At 48.6% G+C, this 24,512-nt stretch overlaps 1 protein-coding gene across 1 annotated transcript in view; it reads left to right on the top strand.

Moving 5' to 3' along the window:
* Positions 1-23,924, top strand: part of ERAL1 (Era like 12S mitochondrial rRNA chaperone 1) — a 79,497-nt gene extending 55,573 nt beyond the window's left edge. Inside the window, exons 8-11 of the mRNA XM_078680089.1 lie at positions 12,744-13,196; positions 16,486-16,635; positions 20,182-20,262; positions 21,299-23,924. Coding sequence (XP_078536215.1) covers positions 12,744-13,196; positions 16,486-16,635; positions 20,182-20,262; positions 21,299-21,421 — 807 coding nt within the window. The 3' untranslated portion in view covers positions 21,422-23,924. The remainder of the gene's footprint in view (positions 1-12,743; positions 13,197-16,485; positions 16,636-20,181; positions 20,263-21,298) is intronic.
* Positions 23,925-24,512: the final 588 nt, after the last annotated feature.

Here is a 24,512-nt window from a genome sequence, read left to right as displayed (position 1 = left end):
GACCACGTCTCTGGACTGAGTCATTAACAGAATAACGCCCAGGTGTATTATCAGCCTCACTCCCCTTGCCTGAAACCAGGCTTCTATGGGGTACTTCGGTGAAACACCAATGAGCCAAAGAGAGGCCGAAAGGGAGACTGCAAAATGGCCAAAGCTTGCACCTCTAAGTAAAGTGGGGACATTTCTGATGCAGAGTACACATTTGAACTGTCAAGTATGCATCCTTGAGATCCAGCCTTGTCAGCCAGTCTCCTTTCCTCAGCACATCCCTTAAAAGGTGAACCCCTTCCATTTTGAAGTGATGGTAAATCAGCCACTCGTTTAGATCTTTCAAACTTTTCACCGGACTCAACCCTTTGTCCTTCTTCTCTACTAGGAAGGTATTGCTGACAAAACCTGACCATGTTCCCTCTTGAATTGCCCCTTTGGCCAGCAAATCCTCTACCTCCTGTGACACTAGGCTTGTGTCAGCCTTCAAGAACACTATTCCCCGAGGTATCTTCACTTGGACTCGATCTTGTACCTCCACGCCCGTGTCCAGAACCCAAGAGTCCGCAGTCACTAAATTCCAATTCGACAAAATTGGGCCTGTCTGCCTCCCTACCTTTATAGTGGTACCTGAAAGGTCTTTTCAAAACCCTTACCTGCAGAGCAACCTCTCTGCTTCCGATCACTTCTGCAGAATCTTTCATGGAATCTCTGCATCTGGGGATGTAAGCTTTGGTGGCTGCCGAAGCTTTGCTGTGAGAATCTTGTGCAAAGGAAGGGTCTTGTTGAAGCTTGGCCACGGCCAAGGAACCGACCCCTCGTTCTGCCGGCCTTGCCAAAAACCTTATCCAGGAAAACCCTCTTGATGTCCTTTTGGTACTTCTGGATGGAGCTAAACATTCCCAAATACTCGGCCATGTCCCTTATGAAATTGTCACCGAAGAGGAGCCCCTGAGAGGCAGGGCCCCCTTCCTTGCTGGCCAACTCAACCAGTTTAGGGTTGATTTTCAGGAGGATGCCCTTCCTCCTCATTTGAGAGCTGTGAGAAAGTGCTTCTTTTTGCATTGTTAGCCCCCACTTTTTGTCTGGTTTTGATGTGGTTTCAAATGTAGTGCACAGGGTCCCTATCAACCAGGTTCCTTGTGCCAGTGCTCCTTCCCTAAAAACAAACTCCCAATTGGTACATCTGCCACCTGTAATTCCCTAGTAACTGGTACCTTAGGAACCTGGGGCCTAAGAGCTGAAGAGGGTCCCTTGGGTCTCCCTCACTGGGCCCATGCCACTGCCCTTGCAGCCTGCGTGCCCCTGTGAGGGAGAAAACTATAAAGTCGACATGGCATAGTGTCTTGGTGCCATGCTAACTAACACTACCTGGCAGCATAAGTAATTCACCCCTCTAGCAGGCCTCACAGTCCTAAGGCAGGGTGCACCTTACTACAAGTGGGGACAAATCGGCCTGAGCAGATATGCCCCTACAACATTGGCACAATTTCCCAAGTGTCAGTCAAGCCATAAAGAGTAGAGGGGCTGGGAACTCAACAACTCGAGTTCCACAGCACCATGATGGCTTTACTAAATGTAGGAGTATTTGGTACCAAACTACTCCTTTTGAATACATCCACACTGCCAGTGTGTTATGTAATGTACAATGTACCCAGAGGGCAAATCCTGAAATACCCCCTCAATCCCTACCAACCCTGGTGTGGTGTCTGACCGGCTGTAGGCAGCCACCCACCACCAGACATATTTCTGGACTCCTGGATGGAGAGAGAGAGACCATGATCTCTTGGATCAGAAACAATGCACATCCTGGGCAAAGGTGTCATGCCTACTCCCCCAGGATGGGCCAATGCTTTAAGAGGGAAGCTTCAAAGGTATGGCACCTTTGTAATGCAACCACCAGCCTCTGCTGATAGCAGCAGATGACAGGCCCCTGGTTTACACCCTCCTTTTTGGTGGGAAAACCGGTGGGAAAATTCAATAAATATATGGGGTGTACCCACTTCTGCCAACCCCAACCCTAAGGTGGGGGAAAGCAAGGTAAAGCACAACTTTCAGTCTCCGACATCTTGAAGATGGGGGGGGACCCCTTCAATCAGGGCTAGGTCTATGCCCCCTCCAATAGGATGGTCGCATAATATAGGGTGTAGCCACCCCCGCTAAGGTACCCATGAGCCCGACCTGCTAATCCCCTAAAATGCCCCCTAAATGTTATATTTAGGAGGCTCCCCCAGACCTGACCCTCAGATCTGCGATGACCTTATAAGACACCCTAGAGCAGAAGCCAGAAGACGACAGTTGTCTTGGTTCCAGCCCCACCGGCCTATCTCGAGCTTTGATGTAACCTGTGACCTGTCCCACAGCATGACCTCCAAAACCCCTGGGAGGACGGTTGCCTTCAATAAAGACTGTCAGGTGGTCAACGGATCTGTCCAGGAGAAACCGACTCCAAAGACTCCAGATCCCAGCGGATCCATGTCTCCAGCCAACTCTGCACCCAATGTCCATGGTCCGAGTGGCTCACCTGTGCAGTGAAGTCTCCCCGACAATCCTAACATTGAGTCCAGCGTTGGCTGACCACTCCTGCCCTCCACAACGGCGCCTGCAGTGTGAATCCAGAGGGTCCCCCAACCGCGACTGGCTCCTTTAAGAAGATTCCAAAGTACAAAGGCACCCCTGCACCCGAAGCACTTGGGCCTTGGTGAGTTGAAACGATGGTGCCCCTACTACCCCTTACATCCCAACTTACCTCTGCTGCTGTTGGTCTTCTTCCTGCAACCCCCTGTGCCATGCCTGCAGCCTCTGTGCAGTCAGGAAAAACCAAATTAAAAATCATTGGGCGCCGACATCAAGTTGAACCCTGCACCCAGGAGCGGCCCATGCAGGAAAGAGCGGGGGGCAGGATTGAGAGTGAGTCAACAGACGACGAAGGAAAATTTAAATTAAAAACAGAAAAATACTTACCTTGCGCTCGGCGCCAACTTGGAAAGTGTAAAAAAGTTTCTAAGTATCGATTTTTGAAAGTGAACAGTATTTTTAATTAAAAGTGTACTTACCTTATCACAAAGACCTGGGTCTTAAATTAACACCCTGGCTGCGGCCGGAATTCTGCGCCTGTGCGGCACATTCCGATCGCAAGCGTGGTCATGACGGGTCCCGGCCATCATCAGCACACGCCCACCATAACTGATGACGACCGGGAGCCGTCATCAGCACCGGAGGGGTAAAAGTCTAAACAAAGCATAATTTTATCAAATTGGTCTGGATCATTTCCTTGAGTTGTCTTTTATTGATCATGTGTGTGCAATAAATGTTTTACACTCCTGTGTTAGGCCTAAGTCTGCTTGCTCACAGAGTTGTCATCGAGAAAGACTACCTCAACCATCTCAAATCTTTTTGGTTAGAGGATCAGTGATGTCAAGTAGACAATCCTGGAAAGGATTCAAGCTCTTGTTGAGCACTTTCCTAGGGTCCTTGACGCCACCACTTTGGCATCTGGAGTCATTGCGACCTTGTCAGGGAGGGTGGTCCTTTTGATCTCAAACGAAACCTAATCTCCTTTGGTATCTCTTTCTTAAGCTAAAATGAGAGGTACTCCGCAATGTGCTGAGAAGGCGCCCACTCTGGGGACAGTGGGTGTTTGATGAGGAGGGGATACAACATATCTTCCCCAAAAGGGTCAGTGATGCCCATCTTAGATATTCCCATCATCCTGACTCCCACCTCCTTTTATCAGTATCGAGTTCAGAGGAGCACTAGAGATTGATCTCAGGCTCAAGGGCCTCATCTCTGTAATTGGATATGGGAATTTCCAGGCCTGTTTCTTGCCCATCTGTAGTGCCCAAGGCACCACTCTTGTCACCACCTACTATGCGTTTTAAATTGTCCCATGTGGGTTTAGATTTTTTTTGCCCCCTTTGGCAGGCTTCCCCCTGCAGCCCTCTTCCTCAGGGCCTTAACTGCCCCAACAGTACAGCAGGTTATCCCTTCTTGGAGCAGATTTCCAATTTTTAATTAATGGTCTCATCCAGGGGCCCATTACCTTTTCGAGGACCCTGATCATTTAGCCCTCTAATTAGTCCTCAATACTGTTTCCCAAAGATTCCACAGAAATGTCTGTAAGGCTAAAACACATACAGGGAAAGTCTGAATAGCAACAAGCTTGACCTCTTGGAAAGATTGGCAGCTCTGAAATCAGCTGTGCACCACTGCCAGATCTAAGCTATACGGTAACCATCAGGTTGAAAGGGCTGCCATATTACCTTGAACAAAGTGCTCCCAATTGTGTAAAACGTTGGCCGGCACGCATACAGCGTGAATATTAACTTAGTTTAGAAAAATTTGTGAAGATTCGTCAAACAGTGCCAAAGTTATTGGCAAAACAAAAAACGCTTTTCCTATGGAAACTAGGTTCTAAATATAACTACCTACTGGCGAATGCGAGTGAGAGAGTGAGACAGACAGACAGACAGACAGACAGACAGACAGACAGACAGACACCCGGTCAAGTCTCTCTAGCAGTTGACAGTGTCTTCAATATCAAGTAGGATAGAGAAATCAAACTGTCCTCCATCAAGTACCACAAAGAGGCATTGCCAGATGTATTGATGAGATGATTTTGTGCCAAACATAGGTCTGCTGATGCATTGTTGGTCGTGTGTCCTTGTGAGCATTCTTGGCTGTGCTGGCCCTGTAGTGGCAGTACTTTAGCATGTTTTTCCTCTCTTTTGAGGTACCATAATGATTACCTTGTACTCCTTGCAAGTTATAATTTAGCCTGGTTGTGAGAGCCTCTTTTTTCTAATTTGAAATTGGATGTCTCTGTATTCTTTACATTAGTGCACATTGAGTTTATCTACTTGTTTTTTTGGGTTCACCTCCTACACAGCGCATGCGCTGTTTGTTGCGAGACATGTGGGCTTACCAAAAACGAACGGGCTCAAAGCCCACCATTGATTTCATTGGTTGACTTTCCTGTCACTCTAATTTGCCTGCTTCTTATTCCTGTCCGAGCTTGCCAGGATTGTTTGCTCCCCCCCTTGAAGCATAGCCTCTTTACCATCTCTTTTATTGGCTGGCTTCCAGTACTTGCTTTTCAAGCATTATTGTTTTCTTTTTGGTTAAGCACTCAATGGGAGTGCATGTGTTTTCCAGCTATCTCCAGTGCGTACTTCGTTTGCTCTCTGTCACCCATATGCTTCTCCATACCGCTCCAAGTTGTGTTCCTGTTCTATTCACCCCCATTTTGCTTTCTCCTCTGCCTGCTACATGTTGCTGTTTCGCCTGTTTTCTCCCCCAGTGCTCCACTTTGCTCTATGACTCTCTCTCTCTGTTTTCCCCCCACCATTGCCGCCATGTGTTTGCCCTCCCATGCATGTCGTTGTATTGCTTTTGACTTGTTGCTCTCTCCCCCACCTGCTTAAAAAAAAATATATACGCTTCGGGGATGCTGTGCAGCGTGGCTAAAAACTATTGGCAAATCGAATGGGTTCCAAAGGTGAGACCTATTGGCTTTGCCAATTCTTATTCTTTCTTTGCTATAGGTCATTTGTTCATGTTTGTGCGCGCAAGGGCATGTGTTGTAGTGTGTGTGTGTGGGGCCATGGTGTTTGGAACTGTATACTAATGGGTGTGTTTGTGAGTGTGATGGTGTTGCATTCATTTGGTGTTTCAGCGTGTGTGAACTTTGTTCGTCTTTGCTTGAAGTGTCAGCCAATGAGAGTAGTAGGCCTGGATCTGGGACTCTGTGCGCTGCTTATGTCATGGTTCAGAACATTGCTGCTTCAGGCTGAGCAGCCACACATGCATCCTCATGCTCATTCATACATCTGAAAGAGACAAGTTAGTGATAGATTCCTTACCTTAGAATAATCCCCAGGTGTCAGGCTGGATCCGGAAAGTTTTTCTGCTTAGCAGTACCTCTGAACCCGTAGGCACCGAGATGACGTCACGGAGAGTACTTAGGCGCCACCCATGCGCGCTGACGTCAGTTCTTTCTTTTTCCGTGAGGAAAGCGCAGATCCGGATTGAGCAAGAAGGCGTAAGAAGAAGTGTGTTCACTCTCCGACGTCCCCCCATTGCTCCTCGGAGGCAGACGAGGGGGACAGGGGCTCCGCCCATGCGACTCCTCCAGAGCCTGGGAGTCCCGCGGCCTACCCGCTATACCCGGGTCCGTTGGCGACCCCCGAACAAATGCAAGGGTTTCTTGCTGCCATGACCTGTTTAGGCCTCGGGCTCCCGCCTACGGGCCGCGCGGTCCCGTGTCCAGATCCTGTTGACCCGGCGCCACCGCCGGCCCTGGAGCCACTGGATCTAGCGCCCTCGGCTCTGGCCCGAGCACCACAAGGTGCAGGGACACTGGCTCCTGCCCCGGTGCTGCCCTTGGCCCGGCCCCAGCACCGCCCCTGGCTCCGCCACAGGCGCCGCACTGTGTGCCGTTTTTCCCGCCCCTGCCCCGGTTCCCGGACCATTTCGTTCAGGCCTGGGATCCACATTGGGATGCGGCTCCGGTTCGGCCCCGGCCGGCGCCGGGAACGGTGCAGCTCCCGGCACCACTGACCCCTTCTCCAACTCCGGCCCTGCCGCCGCGACCGGCTTCTTCTACTCCAGAGCCGGAGGAGGACTGGGACGGCTCCGAGGACCCCCTTGCGTGGCAGTGTGAATCAGAGCAGGATTGGGTGGATGACCTTCAGGATGCGGGTGAAATTGATGTGTCTTCCGACCCGGGTTTGCCTCCCTTACGCCTACTATGGAGGAGGGCGCTTCCTACTATAGTGCTGCGCCGACTCTCCATCTCGACCTCCCCACGGTGACCCTTAATTTTAATCTCGTTACGGAGGTGCTCCAGACGACGCCTACGTCGTCTGAACCACTGCTCCCTTTCAAAGTACTCGTGGGTACTTGGTTGCGGCCGGCCTCGGGGACACCGGTGGATAAGAACGTCGCTAGGCGTCATCGTCTGGCGCCTGGTGATCCTGCCTTCTTGACCACTCACCCCACGCCTGAGAGCCTGGTCATTCAGGCCTCGACATCGCAGAGGGCCTTCCCCACAGCTCCGCCGGATAAGGACTCTAAGAAGCTGATCCAATATAGCAAGAGGTTATTGTCCTCAGCCAGCTTAGGGTTGCGGTCGGTTAACACTGCCTGCTTATTGGGTCGTTACTCCCATGCAGTCTGGGATTTAGTGGCAGAGGTCCTGCCTCAGTGTTCTGAGGAGGTCCAGGCTGTCCTTTCCCAAGCGATTGCGGAAGGGCAAGGATGCGGCGAAATTTGCCATCAGGTGTGGTTTGGACACGGCTGATTCCTTGGGCAGGGCGATTTCCACAATGGTGGCGTTGCGGTGTCATGCCTGGTTGTGGTCTACCGGGTTCTCGCCCGATGTCAATGGCTCGCTCATGTTCATGCCCTTTGATGGCTCCCGCCTCTTTGGTGACAATGCTGACAGTGCCCTGGAGCGCTTAAAAGACTCGCGGGCCACGGCAAAGTCCTTGGGTCTTTCTGCGAAGTGCACAGCAACAACTGGGTTTCGTTCCTTTCGTGGCCAGGGTAAAAGCACCCAAGCACGCTCCTCCACGAAGCCTGTGCAGAGCCAGCATCAGTGCGGCCGCGGATGTGGCTTCCGTCGGGGCGGATCTGGTAACCTGCTTGTGGGTCAGTCCACCTCCACGCCGTTGCTTCCACCTCTAAGCCTTCCTAATCTGAGCTTCAGGGGGCACCCCTCGCCGGTAGGGGGCAGGGTCCGCCACCACCTCCACCACTGGCGTGAAATCACATTGGACAGATGGGTGCTGCAGATAATCTGTCAAGGTTACTTGCTGCCCTTTCTGTCCTCCCCTCCAGCCATGCCAACTCGGTACCACCGCATGTCGAGGGATCATTTGGTTCTTCTCCGTAAGCAAGTCACTGCCCTCCTGGCCAAGGGTGCCATCGAGTGCGTTCCCGATCAGGAAGTAGGGCGTGGTTGTTGTTCCCACTACTTTCTGGTCCCCAAGAAGGACAAGGGGGGCTTGAGCCCCATCTAGGACCTCCGGGACGTCAATCGCTTCCTTCGGAAGGAGAAGTTCAAGATGCTCACTCTGGCTCAGGTCCTGGCTGCCCTGGACCCTGGAGACTGGATGCTAGCATTGGATTTGCAGGACTCATATTTTCATATCACCGTCCTGCCGGCCCACCGGCGTTACCTGCGGTTCATGGTAGGCCAAGAGCATTTTCAGTTTGCCGTGCTCCCCTTCGGCCTTACCACTGCCCCTCTGGTGTTCACAAGGGTGATGGCAGTGGTCGCAGCTCATCTGCGCAGGTTGGGGGTGTCAGTCTTCCCCCTACCTCGACAACTGGCTGTTGAAGGTGGGCTCACCCCAGACAGTTGTCACCCACCTCCAGACTACGGCTGACCTCCTGCATTTGCTGGGGTTCTCCATCAATGTGCCGAAGTCGCACCTGAGTCCCCCTCAGAAGCTCCCTTTCATCTGAGCAGTTCTGGATTCGACGCTGTTTCGGGTTTATCTTCCCCGAGCAGCGAGTCCGGAACATTCCATCTATGATTCTGCTCTTTTGGCCTCCATCCTGGGTTTCAGTCAGGATGACCCTCCGGCTTCTGGGCCTGATGGCCTCATGCATCCTGCTAGTGACGCATGCCAGGTGGCATATGCGGGCTCTGCAGTGGGACCTGAAGTTCCAGTGGGCACAGCAACAGGGCAACCTGTCCTATCACGTCCGGATCTCGGAGGGCGCTGCACGACAGTTGCAGTGGTGGCTCACGAATCTGGATTGGGTCAGTGGCAGATCCCTCTCCCTTCCCCAACCGGAGCACACATTGGTGACGGATGCGTCCCTCCTGGGATGGGGAGGCCACATGGGAGAGGCAGAGATCAGAGGCCTCTGGTCTCCAGCGGAGTCTCTGCTCCATATCAACCTTCTGGAGCTGCGGACGATCTGGCTTGCACTGAAGGCATTCCTTCCCTCTGTCCGGGGTAGTGTAGTGCAGGTGTTCACGGACAACACCACCGCCATGTGGTATTGCAACAAACATGGCGGGGTGGGGTCCTGGACCCTATGTCAGGAGGCTCAGCGCCTCTGGACATGTCTGGAACATCAACGCATTACCTTGTTGGTTCAACACCTGGCGGGTTCTCTGAACGCCAGGGCGTACGAACTCAGCCGCCGGTGCTTGATGGATGACGAATGGCGTCTGCACTCGGACGTGGCGGAAGATCTTTGTGCAGTGGGGAGAGCCTTGGTTAGATCTATTCGCCACCGAAGAGAACGCGCAGTGTCATCAGTTCTGCACGTTGGAATTTCCAAGGCGGCACTCGCTCTGAGACGCTTTTCTTCGCTAGTGGAGTTACAGTCTGGGCTCGAAGAGTATGGTATCCAGAGCTTCTCAGTTAGAGCATCGATCCCCCGATCCGTCTGCCTCTTCGGGAGGATCTTCTGTCTCAGCAGCAGGGGACGGTCCTCCACCCGAACATGTCCAGCCTCAACCTCCATGCTTGGAGATTGAGCGGCGACAGTTGACACCTTTTGATCTTCCTCCCGAAGTCTGTGATGTCATTCTGGCAGCCAGGCGTCCCTCCACCAAAACGGTGTACGCCTGCAGGTGGAACAGATTTGCGACATGGTGCACAGCGAAGGCTGTGGATCCGATTTCTGCCCCTCTTTCTGAGGTTCTTCTGTTCCTTCTCTCTTTGGCCCAGCAGTGCTCTGCTCTGGGCACTGTCAAAGGTTATCTTTCGGCCATCTCCGCCTTTCTACGGCTTCCAGATCAGCCTTCTCTTTTTAAGTCCCCGGTTGTTAACCGTTTTTTTAAAGGCAGTACGCTTCTGTTTCCACCCGTGACCTTCATAATGCCTCAGTGGGACATAAATCTTGTCTTGACTTTTTTGATGTGCCATCCCTTTTAGCCCCTTCATAACTGTCCTTTGCGTCTTCTCACGCTGAAGACGGCTTTCCTGGTTGCTATCAACTCTGCCAGAAGAGTGAGTGAGCTCCAGGCCCTTTCTTCCAAACCTCCTTTTCTGTCTGTTCATCAGGACAAGGTGGTTTTAAGGACCCGTCCTTCTTTTCTGCCAAAGGTTGTCACACTCTTTCACATCGGGCAGACCATTACTTTGCCCACTTTCTTTCCACCTCCGAATCCTTCAAGGGAAGAGGAGAGGTTCCTCTGTCTGGACCCAAAACGTGCGCTCGCATTCTATCTGCAGCATACACAGCAGTTCCTGGTGGATGATCAGCTTTGTGTTTGTTACGTGGGCGCCAAAAAAGGTCGGGCTGTGCACAAGCGGACCATCTCCCAGTGGGTCGTTTTATGCATCAAAGCATGTTACTCCTTGGCCAGGAAGGAGCCTCCTGTGGGGCTGCGTGCCCATTCAGCCAGGGCAACTGCAGCCACTACTGCCCTGGGACGCGGCGTTCCCTTGCAGGACATTTGTCAGGCAGCTACGTGGGCCTCGCTGCACACGTTTACCAAGCACTACTGCCTTGACAGTCTGGTCCGGAGAGACTGCTTCTTTGGCCGTTCTGTGCTCCGTGACTTTCTGGTGTAATCTTGTTCACAGACCCACCACCAGGGTTGTTATTGCTGGGGTATATATTCTAAGGTAAGGAATGTATCACTAACGTGTCTCTTTCAGATGCACAAGTTACTTACTTGTGTAACGATATATCTGTAAGAGACATTAGTTAGTGATAGATTTCTTACTGCCCCGCCCATCCTCCCCATTCTGCGAACTGATCACTAGGGTTAAGGTCATCCCCTTTAAGGGCCCTAGTTTTGTGCACCAATTGTCAGTCTCTTCCATGGCTCTGCGCTTCGGCGCAGAATAGTTGTGTACAGAACCGACGTCCACGCGCATGGGTAGCGCCTAAGTACTCTCTGTGACGTCATCTCGGCGCCTACGACGCCAGTGACGGACGCGGAGCCGTAGGACGCCACCTACTGGCGTGCAGAGGTACTGCTAAGCAGAAAACCTTTCTGGATCCAGCCTGACGCCTGGGGGTTATTCTAAGGTAAGGAATCTATCACTAACTAATGTCTCTTACAGATATATCGTTACACAAGTAAGTAACTTGTGCACTAGGCATAACCAACTTTGGGCACAGTATATGGCAACGGCCCTTGCATGCCTAGTGTGGTGTTGGTAATTGGTCTGCTGCGCTTCTATTGCCATACTTCCTCAGTGGGAGAGCATCAGACCAGCCTCTCAATCTCGTCTTCATAATTTCTCATATCTGGTTGAACACTTCCTTCAAACACCTGATTTGACGAGCTGCCCTTGGCTAATATGCCACCTCTCGGCTGCTTTAGAGGTTTCTGATACACTAAATATGCAAAAATTACAAAACTAAGTGTTTTTCAGGCAATTACATAGAGCATCATACATCAGTTGGTAGACGCTGGATGACGACTTTCATTAGTGGACCATAAATCCCTCCAGGTGGACAGAAAAGACCCCACACTACCACGAGCTCCAGCTTTCATATGTAGGTGAGCTGCATGGACTAGGGACGCATTTAGATGAGGGAGAGCTTCGATCTCCAGGTACTCTTGAGTGCAAATACCCTGCCCTGAATCCTGCTCATTGTGCAAATAAAGCCTTTTGGGGGAAAATGTTACCTATTTTGGGGACTACGCTGACGCTAAAATTTCTTCCTGTGCTGTAGTTTCGAACCTTCTGTTTAGAAGCGATCAGGATGACCCCTAAAATACCCAAGTACTATATCCGCATACCGATAGATCTGCTCTTTAGACCAGACTGCTTAGCTGAAAGGAACTGGGACTGTTAGATGTGGAGGACTCTGACCAGGCTGTGTGTGAGAGAGGAATGCATAAAGCACGGACCGGTATGGCATGTTCTTATGCTGCTAAGTCTCTTCACCTGGGTGTAATTGTGCCTCAAAACATCGTGCATGCACAGCCAACAGTATATCGTTGTGCACGACCTTTTCAGTTTCACGAATCCGCTATTAAAAACCATTCTTAGTTTTACTTGTTGGCTTAAAGGTCCAATGACGGAAAGGAATCTGGAGCCTCAAACATATTGTTCCTTTCTCTGCAGTGTTCTGCTTTAAGAGCCAGGTGACTCGTCCACATTGCTTCCGGGCTCTTGCTGCCACAATCTGCTATTCATATTTTTTTCTCTAACAAGCAATGGCGCTAGGGCTTCTAGAACTCGTATACATTAATAAGATTCTTCTAATTATTTCCATGATACATTTAATGCCTGTTTGCTTATAAGTGTATCTTCGGCTCTGGTGATGAGTGGAAAAACCCTCCCAAACACACGTTAGAATGTTTTTTTTTTTTTTTTTAGATATTAATAGACCAGTTAAGAATGTAGATATTACTTTGGTGACCCTTTATACCTTCTCTTTAAGCTTAAACCCTTCTTATTTTCGTTTCCCTCTCTAACATGCTTCCACTGTTAGGAGATTGTAGAGTTAGATGAGACACTTAATAGATCCTGACCTTCAACCTATGTGTGTATTTGGTGCCACCATCATGGTTTTCCAGATTTGTAAGAAAGACCTACGTTAACAATGTCATTGATTGTCAAAGATTAACCTTAGTGGTGCCTAAAAGGACCCTCCCATGTGGTGTTGTGCCCATATGTGACCTCGTCCTACTCCATGGTTATCAATTAGTTTCCTTATCTGAGCAGAAGGCCCACAGATCAAAAGTCCTTTTTCTTGCGTTCCTAGAGTAGGTTCTCTTCCAGATTCTTCTCATCATCGGTTTTTATTACTTCTTACTTCTCTAGGTGGACCTCGTGAAGAAGAAAGGAGTACTTTTGGACTTGGTGGAGGAGCTGACAGAGGGATTTGTGGATGGAAAGAAGCTGCGAGTGAAATCTTTGATCAAGCCCTTCTCCGGTTCCTCACAGAAGGAAACTTTGCAATCACCAGCAGCAACTAGGGAGGTGGATATTGGTGAGGCAGAAAAAACCCACAAATTGCAGCTTGGGGAATATCTAGGAGATGGGCACAAAGAAACAAGCTGTGATATCCATGCAGATTCCGATCACAGCCTGGACCCTGGAAAAGATGGAGACAGAAGCAAGTTGGAGAACTTGGAGGATTTTGATCCAGATTGTGTTACTCCAGCTGCAGAGGAGAACCAGATGGTGATGGATCTAAAGACTCAAGGCTGGCCTCATTTTCAGGAAGTCTTCATGCTGTCTGCAGTGAGCGGAGAGGAGGTAGAGACCCTGAAGGTAAATATATGAGAGAATCTTTGATTAACCGGCTGTATCATGCAGCTGAATACAACCTGAAGGTTCTCAACCATTCAGTGCTTTGCGTCCCTTGCCTGTGCCCCTCACTTACACCCTCTGCACCCCACCACCACTACAACTCTTAAATTGATCATTCCAACCTCACGTGCCTATTATTCTCTATGAATGGTTGCTCTACAGGGCTTCCACCCTTCAGCTTGTTGTGTGAAGCTGAATAATTATGTAATTGGCATTCTTAGGTTCAAACCTACCGGACAGCCCAGCTGTCTGGTTTGCTCAAGACATTCCCTGGGGATGCATACCACTCGTTGCATACCATTGGCTATGTAACTCACATTTTCTGGCTTTATTTGTTTTAGGCTTGCCAGGTCCAATTAGTCGTTCCCAAGGAGCAACGCCTTTTCACTCTACCTCTCCTTGTATTCTTCCACGAGTGCTCCTTTCTGTAAACCAGCATGTAAATCTTGTTCTTGTCCTTTCTCGTTTGCTGTGCATTTGAAGACAGAGCTCAAATGTCAGGCTCTATCTTCTGAGGGAGTTTGGTGTTACTTTCTCTGATATCAAAGTAAGAGGATTTAGGTGACAATCTTGCCTGATACTAGGAGTAGAGAAAAGGCTTTTTTCCTAGCACACATTGAAATTAACTGTGGAAGGATTTTTAGAATATACCAGAATTAGCAAAGCACAAATGAAGCACATCTTTTTTAATTCTGAAGTGTGTTGGAAACAGATTCGTTAATAAGATCAAAGCAAATCAATACACTAGATGATGCCATTTCCACACATTGTTTGTCCGCTGTCTAGTTTTATAAATAAAACTGTATGTCTGTGCAAATGTAATGGTCATTTAATTTGAAAATGTGTTGTCTGTAATGGCAGTGTGCTACCACACCATGCATACTCCCCTCTACGCCTCTCCATTCTACTCTGCACCGCTCCACTCCACGTCACTGCACTCTCCTATATATACTTTAGACCATGCCACTGTGCCACTGTACTCTGCTCCATGTCACTCTATGCCTCTCGACTCTGCACCACTTTACTCCATGCCAAGGCTCTCTACGCCACTCTACACTCCACACCACGCCACCCTGTGCCACTCTATGCCACTGCACTCTTTGTCACCGCACTCTGACACTGCACTCTACTCTCTATGCCAGTGCACTCTACTCTGCACTACCCTACCCCAGTGCACTCTACTTTGCACCACTCCACACCCACGCACTCTATGCCAATCCACTGTACGCCACTCTAATCTACTGTGCACCACTGCACCCTAACCACTTTATGCCATTACGCTAGACCACTTTACACAATTACTCTACACCACTACACTCTACCCTGCACCACTCTACGCCACTTCACTCTGCTCTCAAATAATCTGCTCTACGCCACTGCACTCTGCGCGACTCTACTCTAAACCACTGCACTCTACGCCAGTGCACTCTGCTCCACTGCTCTCCACGCCACTGCTCTCCACGCCACTGCACTCTATGCCAGTGCACTCTATGCCACTCTACACCTCTGCACTCTACGAAACTCTTCTCTGCAACACTGCACTCTCTGCTACTGAACCACTCTAACCTGCACCACTCCACTTCACTCTGCTCTTAAGCAGTAAACACTACACAACTGCACTCTACGCACTGCACCACTCTACTCTATGCCACTCTACTCTATGCCACTCTACTCTATGCCACTCTACTCTATGCCACTCTACTCTATGCCACTCTACTCTATGCCACTCTACTCTCTGCCACTCTACTCTCTGCCACTCTACTCTCTGCCACTCTACTCTCTGCCACTCTACTCTCTGCCACTCTACTCTCTGCCACTCTACTCTCTGCGCCTAGGCACTTTACGCCACTGCATTCTACAACACTCTACTCTGCAACACTGCATGCCACTACACTCTGTGCCACACTACTCTGCACTACTGCACTCCACTTTATTCCACTGCACTGTACGCCACTATACTCTACTCTGCACCACTGCACTCTGTGCCACTCTATTCTGCACCACTATACGCCACTACACTCAATGCCACCCTACAACACTCTGCACTGTACGCCACTGCACTCCGTGCCACCCTACAACACCACTCTACGCCACTGTATTCAACGCCACTGCACTCTACTATGCACCACTCTAATGTACACCACTCAATTCCTCGACTTTGAATTGCACGCCGCTGAATTCTATGCCTCTGCACTCCACTCCACTATTCTCTGCAACACTCTAGGCCAATGCACTCTATGCAACTCCACTCTGCAATACTGCACTCTATGCACCTGAACTCTACCCCACTCTACTCAGCACTACTGCATTCTACCCCAATGCACTCTACGCCACTGCACACTAAGCCACTGTACTCTGCATCACTCAACTGTATGCCACTGCACTCTGCTGCCCTCCACGCTACTGCACTCTATGCCACTGCACTCTGCATTACTCCTCTGCATTCTGCAGCACCCCACGCTATTGCACTCTGCCACTGCACTCCAAGGCACTATACTGTACTCTGCACCACTCTACACCACTGTACTCTGCATCACTCTATGCCACTCTACGTTGCATCACGGCACTGTACGCCACTCTATTCTGAAACACAGCACTCTACGCCACTGAGCTCTACCCCACTCAACTCTGCACTACTGCCTTCTATGCCACTGCATGCCACTCTACTCTGCATCACTCCACTCTATGCCACATCACTCCACTCTACAGCACTCCACTTTGCCACTGCACTCTGTCACTACACTATAATCTTCACCATTCTACGCCACTGCACTCTGTGCCACTCTACTTTGCATCAATGCACTCTGCCTCTCTCCTCCACGCCACACTACTCCACTCTTCACCATTACACTCTATCATGCAACACTAATCTACAACGCTGCATTGGATGGCGCTGAATCCTATGCAGCTGCACTCTACAGCTGTACGCGAGTCCACTCTACGCCACTCCACTGTACTTCACTCTACATGACTACAATCTATGCCGCTTTACTCTTTGACACTACTCTTTGCCATTCCACTCTACGGCACTCCACACCACTCTTCCGATGGCACTAACTGTGAGCCTTGCTGGTGTACAACATGGCTAAAACACATTGGCATTGGTCTTGCATAGGCAAGACCTGTTGACTTTGCCAATGCCTGTAACTTGAGTATGCAAATGCATGAGGTGACCTGGGAAGGGTGGAGAATCACAAGAACGTAGATATGGTGGATTAATTTCACATTGGCTTGTCTCATTGTCTTCCAGAGGTACCTACTATCACTAGCCAAGCCTAGTTCATGGGAGTTTCACAGCGGCGTTGTGACCACCCAGTGTCCCCAAGATATTTGCGTTAATGTTGTCCGCTCAAAGTTATTGGAATATCTGCCCCAGGAAGTACCTTACAATGTCAACCAGGTAAGCCCAAAGTGACCAAGTTCCGATTTGCACATGCCTGACCAAAACCAGTAAACTTCATTTAATCTGAAACCAATCTTCACAAAGTTAGCTCTCGGAAAACCATACTTTTAGGGCTTGGAATGGCCCAAATACCTGCAAGCACAAAACAAGTGAGCTCGTTCAGTTGAGTAAAAGTTTCAAAGATGTGGGATAATATTTGCATAAGAAGCAACATAAAAATATCAGAACCACTATTTGTTTTTCCAGGTGTATGGAATGGCTTCCATAGTTACCAGCAAAATTGAATGTTACTTGAACATAATAATAGCTCAGGTGCATATGCTCTTGTTCTCACCATGTGATTTAACCCCTTGGCAGTGGCGGTAATTACGCCTGGACGCTGAGGGGGAGGGGCGGCCGCGCGGCGCCACCATGCTGGAGACGGAACCACTCCGTCACGAGCCACGGACGCACTGTGCTTGTGACGGAGCGGTTGCGTCACGGCCCCGCCCGCTCAATAAAACGGCCGCGCAGGTGCGGAATTGACACCGCGTAGGCGGGGCGGCCGTGCCGTGAGGGAACCACTCCGTCACCAGCACAGCTCGTGACGGAGTGGTTCCGTCACGAGCACAGAAGGGGTTAAACTCAGAAAATATAGTACAGTCAATAGGAGATAAATCTAAATGTATTTTTTAAACCTCTTTTTTTGGGCACTTGAGAAAGCAACACAGAGTTGCATACCACAGTAGGCATGTATAGATACAAAAAGTGTAAACCGTACTCTTCCATTGTGGACTGGTCCTCTGCTTGTACTACAATACACTCCTAATCTGGTGGAAGTCAGACGTTGTATTAACAACATTTCCAAACCTGGAGGATAGCCCCATGTGGGCGGCACATGGACTACCTCTATAAATATTCAGTTTCCCCCAAATCTTTTCCCACCTTTTTGGGCAGCCTCTACTTTCATACACAACCCTTTCTGCAATTATGCACTATTCCATGTCTCCCTTCCAGTCTCTGAGGAGTTGCACAGTTTCTGCCCCCTATTCATGGGCTATATTTCGTTTGGCCATTATCATGCCCAGGATCACCCAGGTTTGTTCCATACAATTCATATCTGTGGCATCCCAGATGTTGAGAAGACATTACTTTGCGGAAGGTGTGAAAGTGCTCCCACATACTCGGCTCATACACGTTATCACAGACTTTCAGTAGTCTTGAACCACTGGGTATTCCCAAATGACATAGAAAAAATATATCTCCCGCCTGCATAGTCTACGACAAGTTGATTCAAGTACTCTGACCAGCTTTACCATGGTGGTGCAGGACAAATGGGATCAATGGAGTATTTTAACTGCACCAATCAATACATTGCTTTGATTGCTACTACCCTGGGGGAGGCCATAGCGTCCGGCCAGTCTTCATCTGCCATATCACCTAGGCTACTTCCCAGCGGTGGCACAAGTGGAAGAGCGTGTCTGGGGAGTTGTTTAACAATTTTTATAGGTAAGGGAGATTTCCCCTCCGCTCATATGCTCGTCTAACAATCTGTCTTCCAATGGCGAAGACTCCGGAAGTACCTCTCCCCGAGGGATGGTCACCTGGAGCGCATGACAAACTTGCAGATAACGGAAGGTCTCCCCAGTCGCCAATGTAAATGTATCTTTTAATTAATATTATAGAAGCAGACAATAGGAAGTAAAGTTTTAATTGTATAATATATTATTCTAAATATAATGTTTGTGGTATTTGAAATGGAGCAATACCTTACAATAATACTACAGATGCATCATTATTTTAAGTGAGCTTGCACATTCCGAGGGAGATTGGGGCAGGCCTGTGATGCAAGAAAGGACTAGTGCGAGCAGGTAAGACCTGAACGGATGATCTCAGGAATTAAGGGTCGAAGGTCTTTCTATACAGTGAGCTCAGAAACACATAGCTGAGAGCAGGGACAACCATTTTGTGTGAGCCTGCTTTAAACAACGCGAGTAAGCAAAGAGAGAACTAGTAAGCATTAACAGGGCTACAGGGTGAAAATGGCCATTACAGGTTATCTTAAAAAAACACAGAGATTGGGCATAGCATGAGCAAGCTAGTTCAGAAATATCCAAAGTGAACAGCTAAATGCTATGCATGTTAACTCAAAAGTACAGAGAGCAGCCAAAGACCGTGCTAGTGAGCTTAGAAATGCATTAGAGACAAAGCAGGGCCTGTAGATGTGAGTTTGGAATGCTCAGGTAAGTAGAGCACCAAAGATGGGACAGTTACAAAAGATCTGGGAGCTCGTTTACGGGCAGGCTGAGAAATAGCGGTTCCAGTGATTGTATTGAGAATTTTGAAAACCCAGAGATTGCAGGCAGGGCATGTACAGGTGATTTCAGAAACACCTCGAAAGCGCAAACGAGGCCTGTACTAGGAATCTCACAAATGCCCAGAGTCAACAGATAACTCTTGTATAAGTAAAGTTAAAATTACCTAGAGAGTAGATGTTTTCATTTGTACTTATATAAAGCTGTCCTGGGATTTGCACTCCTGCATATATGAGCAATGATATTGGGTGCAAAAGTGTACATATAGCAAATATGCTCATAGTGTCAGTGGGTAGAAAAACATAATCGGAACATGGCATTGTCTTTCTTTACAAGGTGAGGAAGACTAGGAGAAGGAAAAACAGACATAAAAAGTAATACATGCAGTGGTGCCTCCTCCGCTATGGCGGAGGAGCACCGCCCACTGCTTTTGATCAGTGCAAAGCACAAAATATAAAATGTTATTAACTTCGCGTTATCATTTTATTCTTCTTGCTGCTTTGTGGGCGGGGCTGCTGAGCTCTGGGAGCAGAGGAGGGGAGGAGTGACTGGCCCACTCCTAATTGCACAATGACTGACTTGTCGGTCCTCCCCGGACGCCCAAACCAGTCACGTGCACTTTCCCACTTCTCCATGCAGGCTGCATTACAGCCTGCTTGGAGAACATGCCCACCCCTCCAGACCCTGGTTGAGCGCTGGTCCCAGCGCTCAAACCAATCCCAACACTACATTGCAGAGTTGTGATGGGTCAGTGTGGCCTGGCTGTGTTTCCTGTTCTGAGGAGAGCAGGAGCAGAGATGCAGGACCGGCGCCAGGTAAGTTTTTAAATTTTTTTTTTTTTGTAGTAACTATGCTCACTCAAGCACCCCATCCCCGCGACACCCTGCCCCCGCCACACCGCCCACGAGCCATGCTGGCCACCACTGAATACATGCACCTTAAAAAAAACAGTGAGAGCAAGTAAGGTGAGTGCAGATGTCCAAATAAGCCCAGAAATATTTAAAGCGAGGAGGCAAGCCTGTTCGTGCTATTCACAGAGCAAGCATATGTGAACTCAGAAATGCCCAGGGAGTGTCCTAAACCCCCTTTGGATGAAAATCAATATATTTTTAAACTTCTCCAGAGGACGCATGTCAAAAGGTCTGATGAACTGGAGAGGCAGAGTTGCCCAGTGAGTGTTTTTAAAGGTGCTGGGAAATGGAACTTTCTAAGTTTACATAGCCACCGTTTTTCTTTCATTTTCTTGTAGTCCATTGAACTCTGGGAAGAAGGTCCAGGAGGGGAGCTGGTTATCTTGCAGAAGCTTTGGGTACAAAAAGATAGCCATGCGGTGAGTGTGACTTTTGACAGGTCTTTTAATTCAGACATGAAAGCTTCATGGTTCAACTAAAAACAAGTAGTGAAATCTTTATTCTCAGAGAAATGGCATCACATCATCATTTTGTAAATGGGACCTCAAAATATGTGGTCTCACACTCCGATTCAAAGGCGAGCTCAACAGTGGTACATGAGCCCACCCATACATCACAAACAAGCCGAACTAACCAGTGATACAGTATCTTGGTTTCTAAACTTACCCACACTAAACGGAGCTCTTCCCAGTGCACCAAAGCTATTGGGCCCCATTCTCAGTAGAACCCTGTTGAGCGCTCTCTAGTGTGAAAGCTACATGGATGCTATATTCACCAACACTGTGCTGAACTCTTTCTAAGAATGTATCGTCGTAAGTCTCGTACTCCGTGACACCAAACTTCATTATATCTGTCACTACCTCATCGTTGCTCTTCCAGTGTTAACTCCTTATTGGAACCACACTCCTTCTTTCTAGCACCATAGCCTAAGGTCTAAAGCCGCCGTGTTAATGAGCTACTAATGGTGTTAGCGCCTCATTGTCACCTACACAACAGGGTATCAAGATGAGCTTTCCTATCACTACAGAGTTCTGTGAGCCACTTTCACCTACACTGACCTGCGCTTTATCCAATACTACACTCAGTGACCTAGATGCCAGCTGCCCTAATATTGCAGCTGCACGTTTCACACCATTGCTCACACCAAGCAGATTTCTCCCTTCTACATAGATTTTCTCATTCCGCAGAGCAGATCTCTCCCTTGTATGTCGGTATTATGTGCTACTCACTCATTCAAGCAGAGCTCACCTTAGTTAAAGAGCCATGTGGGTTCTATTCTGTTCACCAAACGTTTCACAGTACTTCCGCTTCTTGGCAGTGTATTGACAGGCACCAAACTCTGCTCTTCAGTAGTATGGCTTCATAGGCCCTTCCAGTATTGCAGCATGCAAACATTCTGTTGCTTAATGTAGCTTATGCTAGTATGTAAGTATCTGTGTTTTATGTTGTCAACAGAAGATGCTGATTGGTCAAGGAGGTCAGCTAATCAGCAAGATAGCACAGGAAGCTGGTGATGAGCTTATGAACATCTTCCTGTGTGATATTCGTCTCAAACTGGTGGTGAAGGTGAAGAAGTGAAACCCTAGCTCTGCTGCCTGGAGAGAACACCTAGACTGCAGTCCCAGTCCTCACTGGACAAGACCCTGGTTCTGCTACCTGGAGAGGCCACCGACACTGCAGCTCATTCTGCAGGCACTGTCACTTATCTGGATGATCTCCATCACTGGGCAGGATCAAAACTAGTCATTGTAAGACTGGGGGACGTAATTCTCATGGATGACAGTGTTATAATTTGGTTTACTGCTTGGACAGACTTCTAGGAATTTTTCCAGTGTCCCCAAATCAATCTTTATTTGACTCAGTGCAGCACATTGCCCTTGGATGAGGGTCATGGAGAACAGAGTGTGATGGCTACATCAAAGCATTCTGTTGAGATGGTCCTAGTTCTTCTGATGTGCACATGTTGAAAGAAGCTACAGACGCTTCAAGTTGATTTGGGTGGAGGAGGCAGGGGCTTCTTAATTGGGAGTGTTCAGTTATCCAGAAGGTGGATGAAATTAATATAGATTTATTTTTATTCCAGTACATGTTTCAGCAAAAAACACGTTGGTCATTGACAGCTGGAACTTTTCCCAAGAAAGAGCTGTGCCCTAGACTTCAAATTGCTAGCAGGAATCCGTGCTAGAATGTTCTAGTGAGAGAATGGTGGTACGGTACAACAAGTTTCTACACATACTTACCAGTGAGAAACAGACATTTTTAACCCCATGCTTTACTGTAGATCCACGATGAAGTGATAAAGGGCCTCTGGGTGAGACATAAGGCATTAGACATAATACAATAGCATTCCAGTGATCTGCACGTGGTGCCGGACGAGTAGTGCACACCATTTCTGGTGGTGAAGCTTGACCTTGGCGCTCATGGTGATGAGAACTTATGCTTAGTGACCTTATTTTCCTGCCCCTTGAATCCTTAAGGTCCAGAGGGTGTCAAACTCTCTGGAAATAGGTGGTGCGTTATCCGGTTATAGGCTTCAAGTGTCAGTGGTGCAGTTTTAGACTCACACAGACTTTGCAACCACTCGAGTGGGCCTCAAGGTTAAAGGAAAGTGGTGGATCTGAGAGAATAGATGGTTGTTGCATCTTGCTTGATTGCCTACTCCATGCACTCAGTTTGCAGTAGGAAGTTTGAGAAGGCGGATGGTGAGCTCGGCCGAAATATGTACAACTATAAAGAGTAATTTCCTGACTAGTCTGACTGCTTCCTTTGTATTTTTATGAGTGATGCAAGTTTTACCTCTGTATTGTCCACATGGGCGTAGCCTGCACATCTGAGTACCAATATGGTACAGATTCTTCAATAATCAGACTTGTGGCTTGGATAGTGCACTAATACTCTCACAGATGAAATTGATGACATCCCTGTGCTTCCACTTTTTGTTTAATGCAACTTGATAACCCCAAATTACAAAGCATTATGAAAGGATGGGGACCGATTTATCTTCCTGAATGGAAGCAAGTTATTCATGTTGTTTTGCGATAAAGAGTCAGTATCTCGTTTGAAGGTTGTTCAGCCTGTGTTTACCAGCCTAGAGTAACTGTTCCATATGTTATTTTTTACAGAGGCGCCTTGTGATTCTTTCCTTCAGATCCAGTTCCCTTGGGAGCTGTCCTCTAATTATAGGGTCAGACAAGAGACCACCAATAGCTACCATGCCACCAGCCTCATGACCTACAGATAAATGGGCATTATGGGGCATGGTAAGTTGAAGTAGGCGGTGGCGTAGGAAGAATACGTGCTCCACTAGGGTTGTGAAAGATTGCAGGAGGTCCTCCCGATAGCCGAGGGAGGTTTGTGCGCGGTGACCTGCTTAGTAGAAAGCAGCAAAAACCTACATCTAGGCCAGTGTGAAGGAAGGAAATGCCTACCATGGCCTACGCATGGCCTAGAACTTTGTACATTATTGAAAGAGGTGGTAAAAAAACATAGAAACTGTCACCATCATGGAAACTGTTTCAAGAATGACTCAATCTCCAGGAAAGGAAATGTTTTAATATGAAAGGAGAAACTGAAGAGGAAGGGAAAATAGGGAGGGGGGATCACTGGAGCAGGAGGGCAGAATGAACAATCCAAGATCAAAGCCTAAGATGCCCTGCAGAAAGTACTCTAGCACAGTGGCGTAACAAAACGTGAGGGGGAATCTTGCTTTCCAGACCCAGTACGGAGCTCTCGGGCCAAGGACCTGCCAGTGCCAGAGGAGGCCCCTAGAGCTCCGGGCTCCACCGCACCGAGAGGCTTCTGGGCTTTTGTTATGCCACTGCTTAACAGTAACTGTGAAGAAAGGGTTAAGGCATGTGTGAACTAAAGGGTGTACTCTGAAGACGTGCTGAAAAGGTGTTAGAAATATACTCAAGAGAAAGTAAAAAGAGCAAGACTTATGTGATTAACAGGAGTGGCGAAGAGAAGGCTCTCTCACTTCCCACTGGCTCTCACTTGCTCTGTAGATGAGGACACTATAGGTGTTCTCATGTATATCATTATTGCTGCTAGGAGTAGTTATAAAGGTATTTTGTATAATATACAACTACATTGTCTTTTTTATGTATTCTATTTAAATAATTTTATAAAGCGGGTAACATGACCCAAGGGTATCTGAGCGCTGTACATAGAAAAACCCACAACTGTTACAAAGCAAGTATAATCTAAAGACAAAAGATTTGTCATCCCTGATCGTTTTCCAGAGGCGAGGCCGGAAGGCTCAAATAATCAGACTCATTTGTACAGCACGCAGCTACCTCGACTGAGGCGTCTCTGCGCTCAAAGCAGGCTGAGTAATGTAAATCTGTATTCGTATAGCGCAACCTACTCACCCTTACGGGTCTCAAGGTGCTGGGGGCCATCGTGGAAATTAAGTGAGCTATTGCCCAGAGTCACATGGTCCTGAGCTGAGCTGGGATCGAACCGTGAACCCTGTGCTCCGAAGGCAGCTGCCATGGCCGCTGCACCACACCTCTCCACGTCGAATAAGACTCTGCCAACACTATCTAAACTGGATTGAAGAACAACGTTTTAAAATCTTTCCTGAAGCCCTGTTCAGACTCTGCCATGCGAAGATGAATGGGCAGGGAGTTCCAAAGCTTGGCCGTCTGTTCCGAAAATTACCTGCCAC

The sequence above is a fragment of the Lissotriton helveticus genome, chromosome 3_1, assembly GCF_964261635.1.
Source record: "Lissotriton helveticus chromosome 3_1, aLisHel1.1, whole genome shotgun sequence".
Lineage (NCBI taxonomy): Eukaryota > Metazoa > Chordata > Amphibia > Caudata > Salamandridae > Lissotriton > Lissotriton helveticus.
This window is presented reverse-complemented; position numbering and strand designations above follow the sequence as displayed.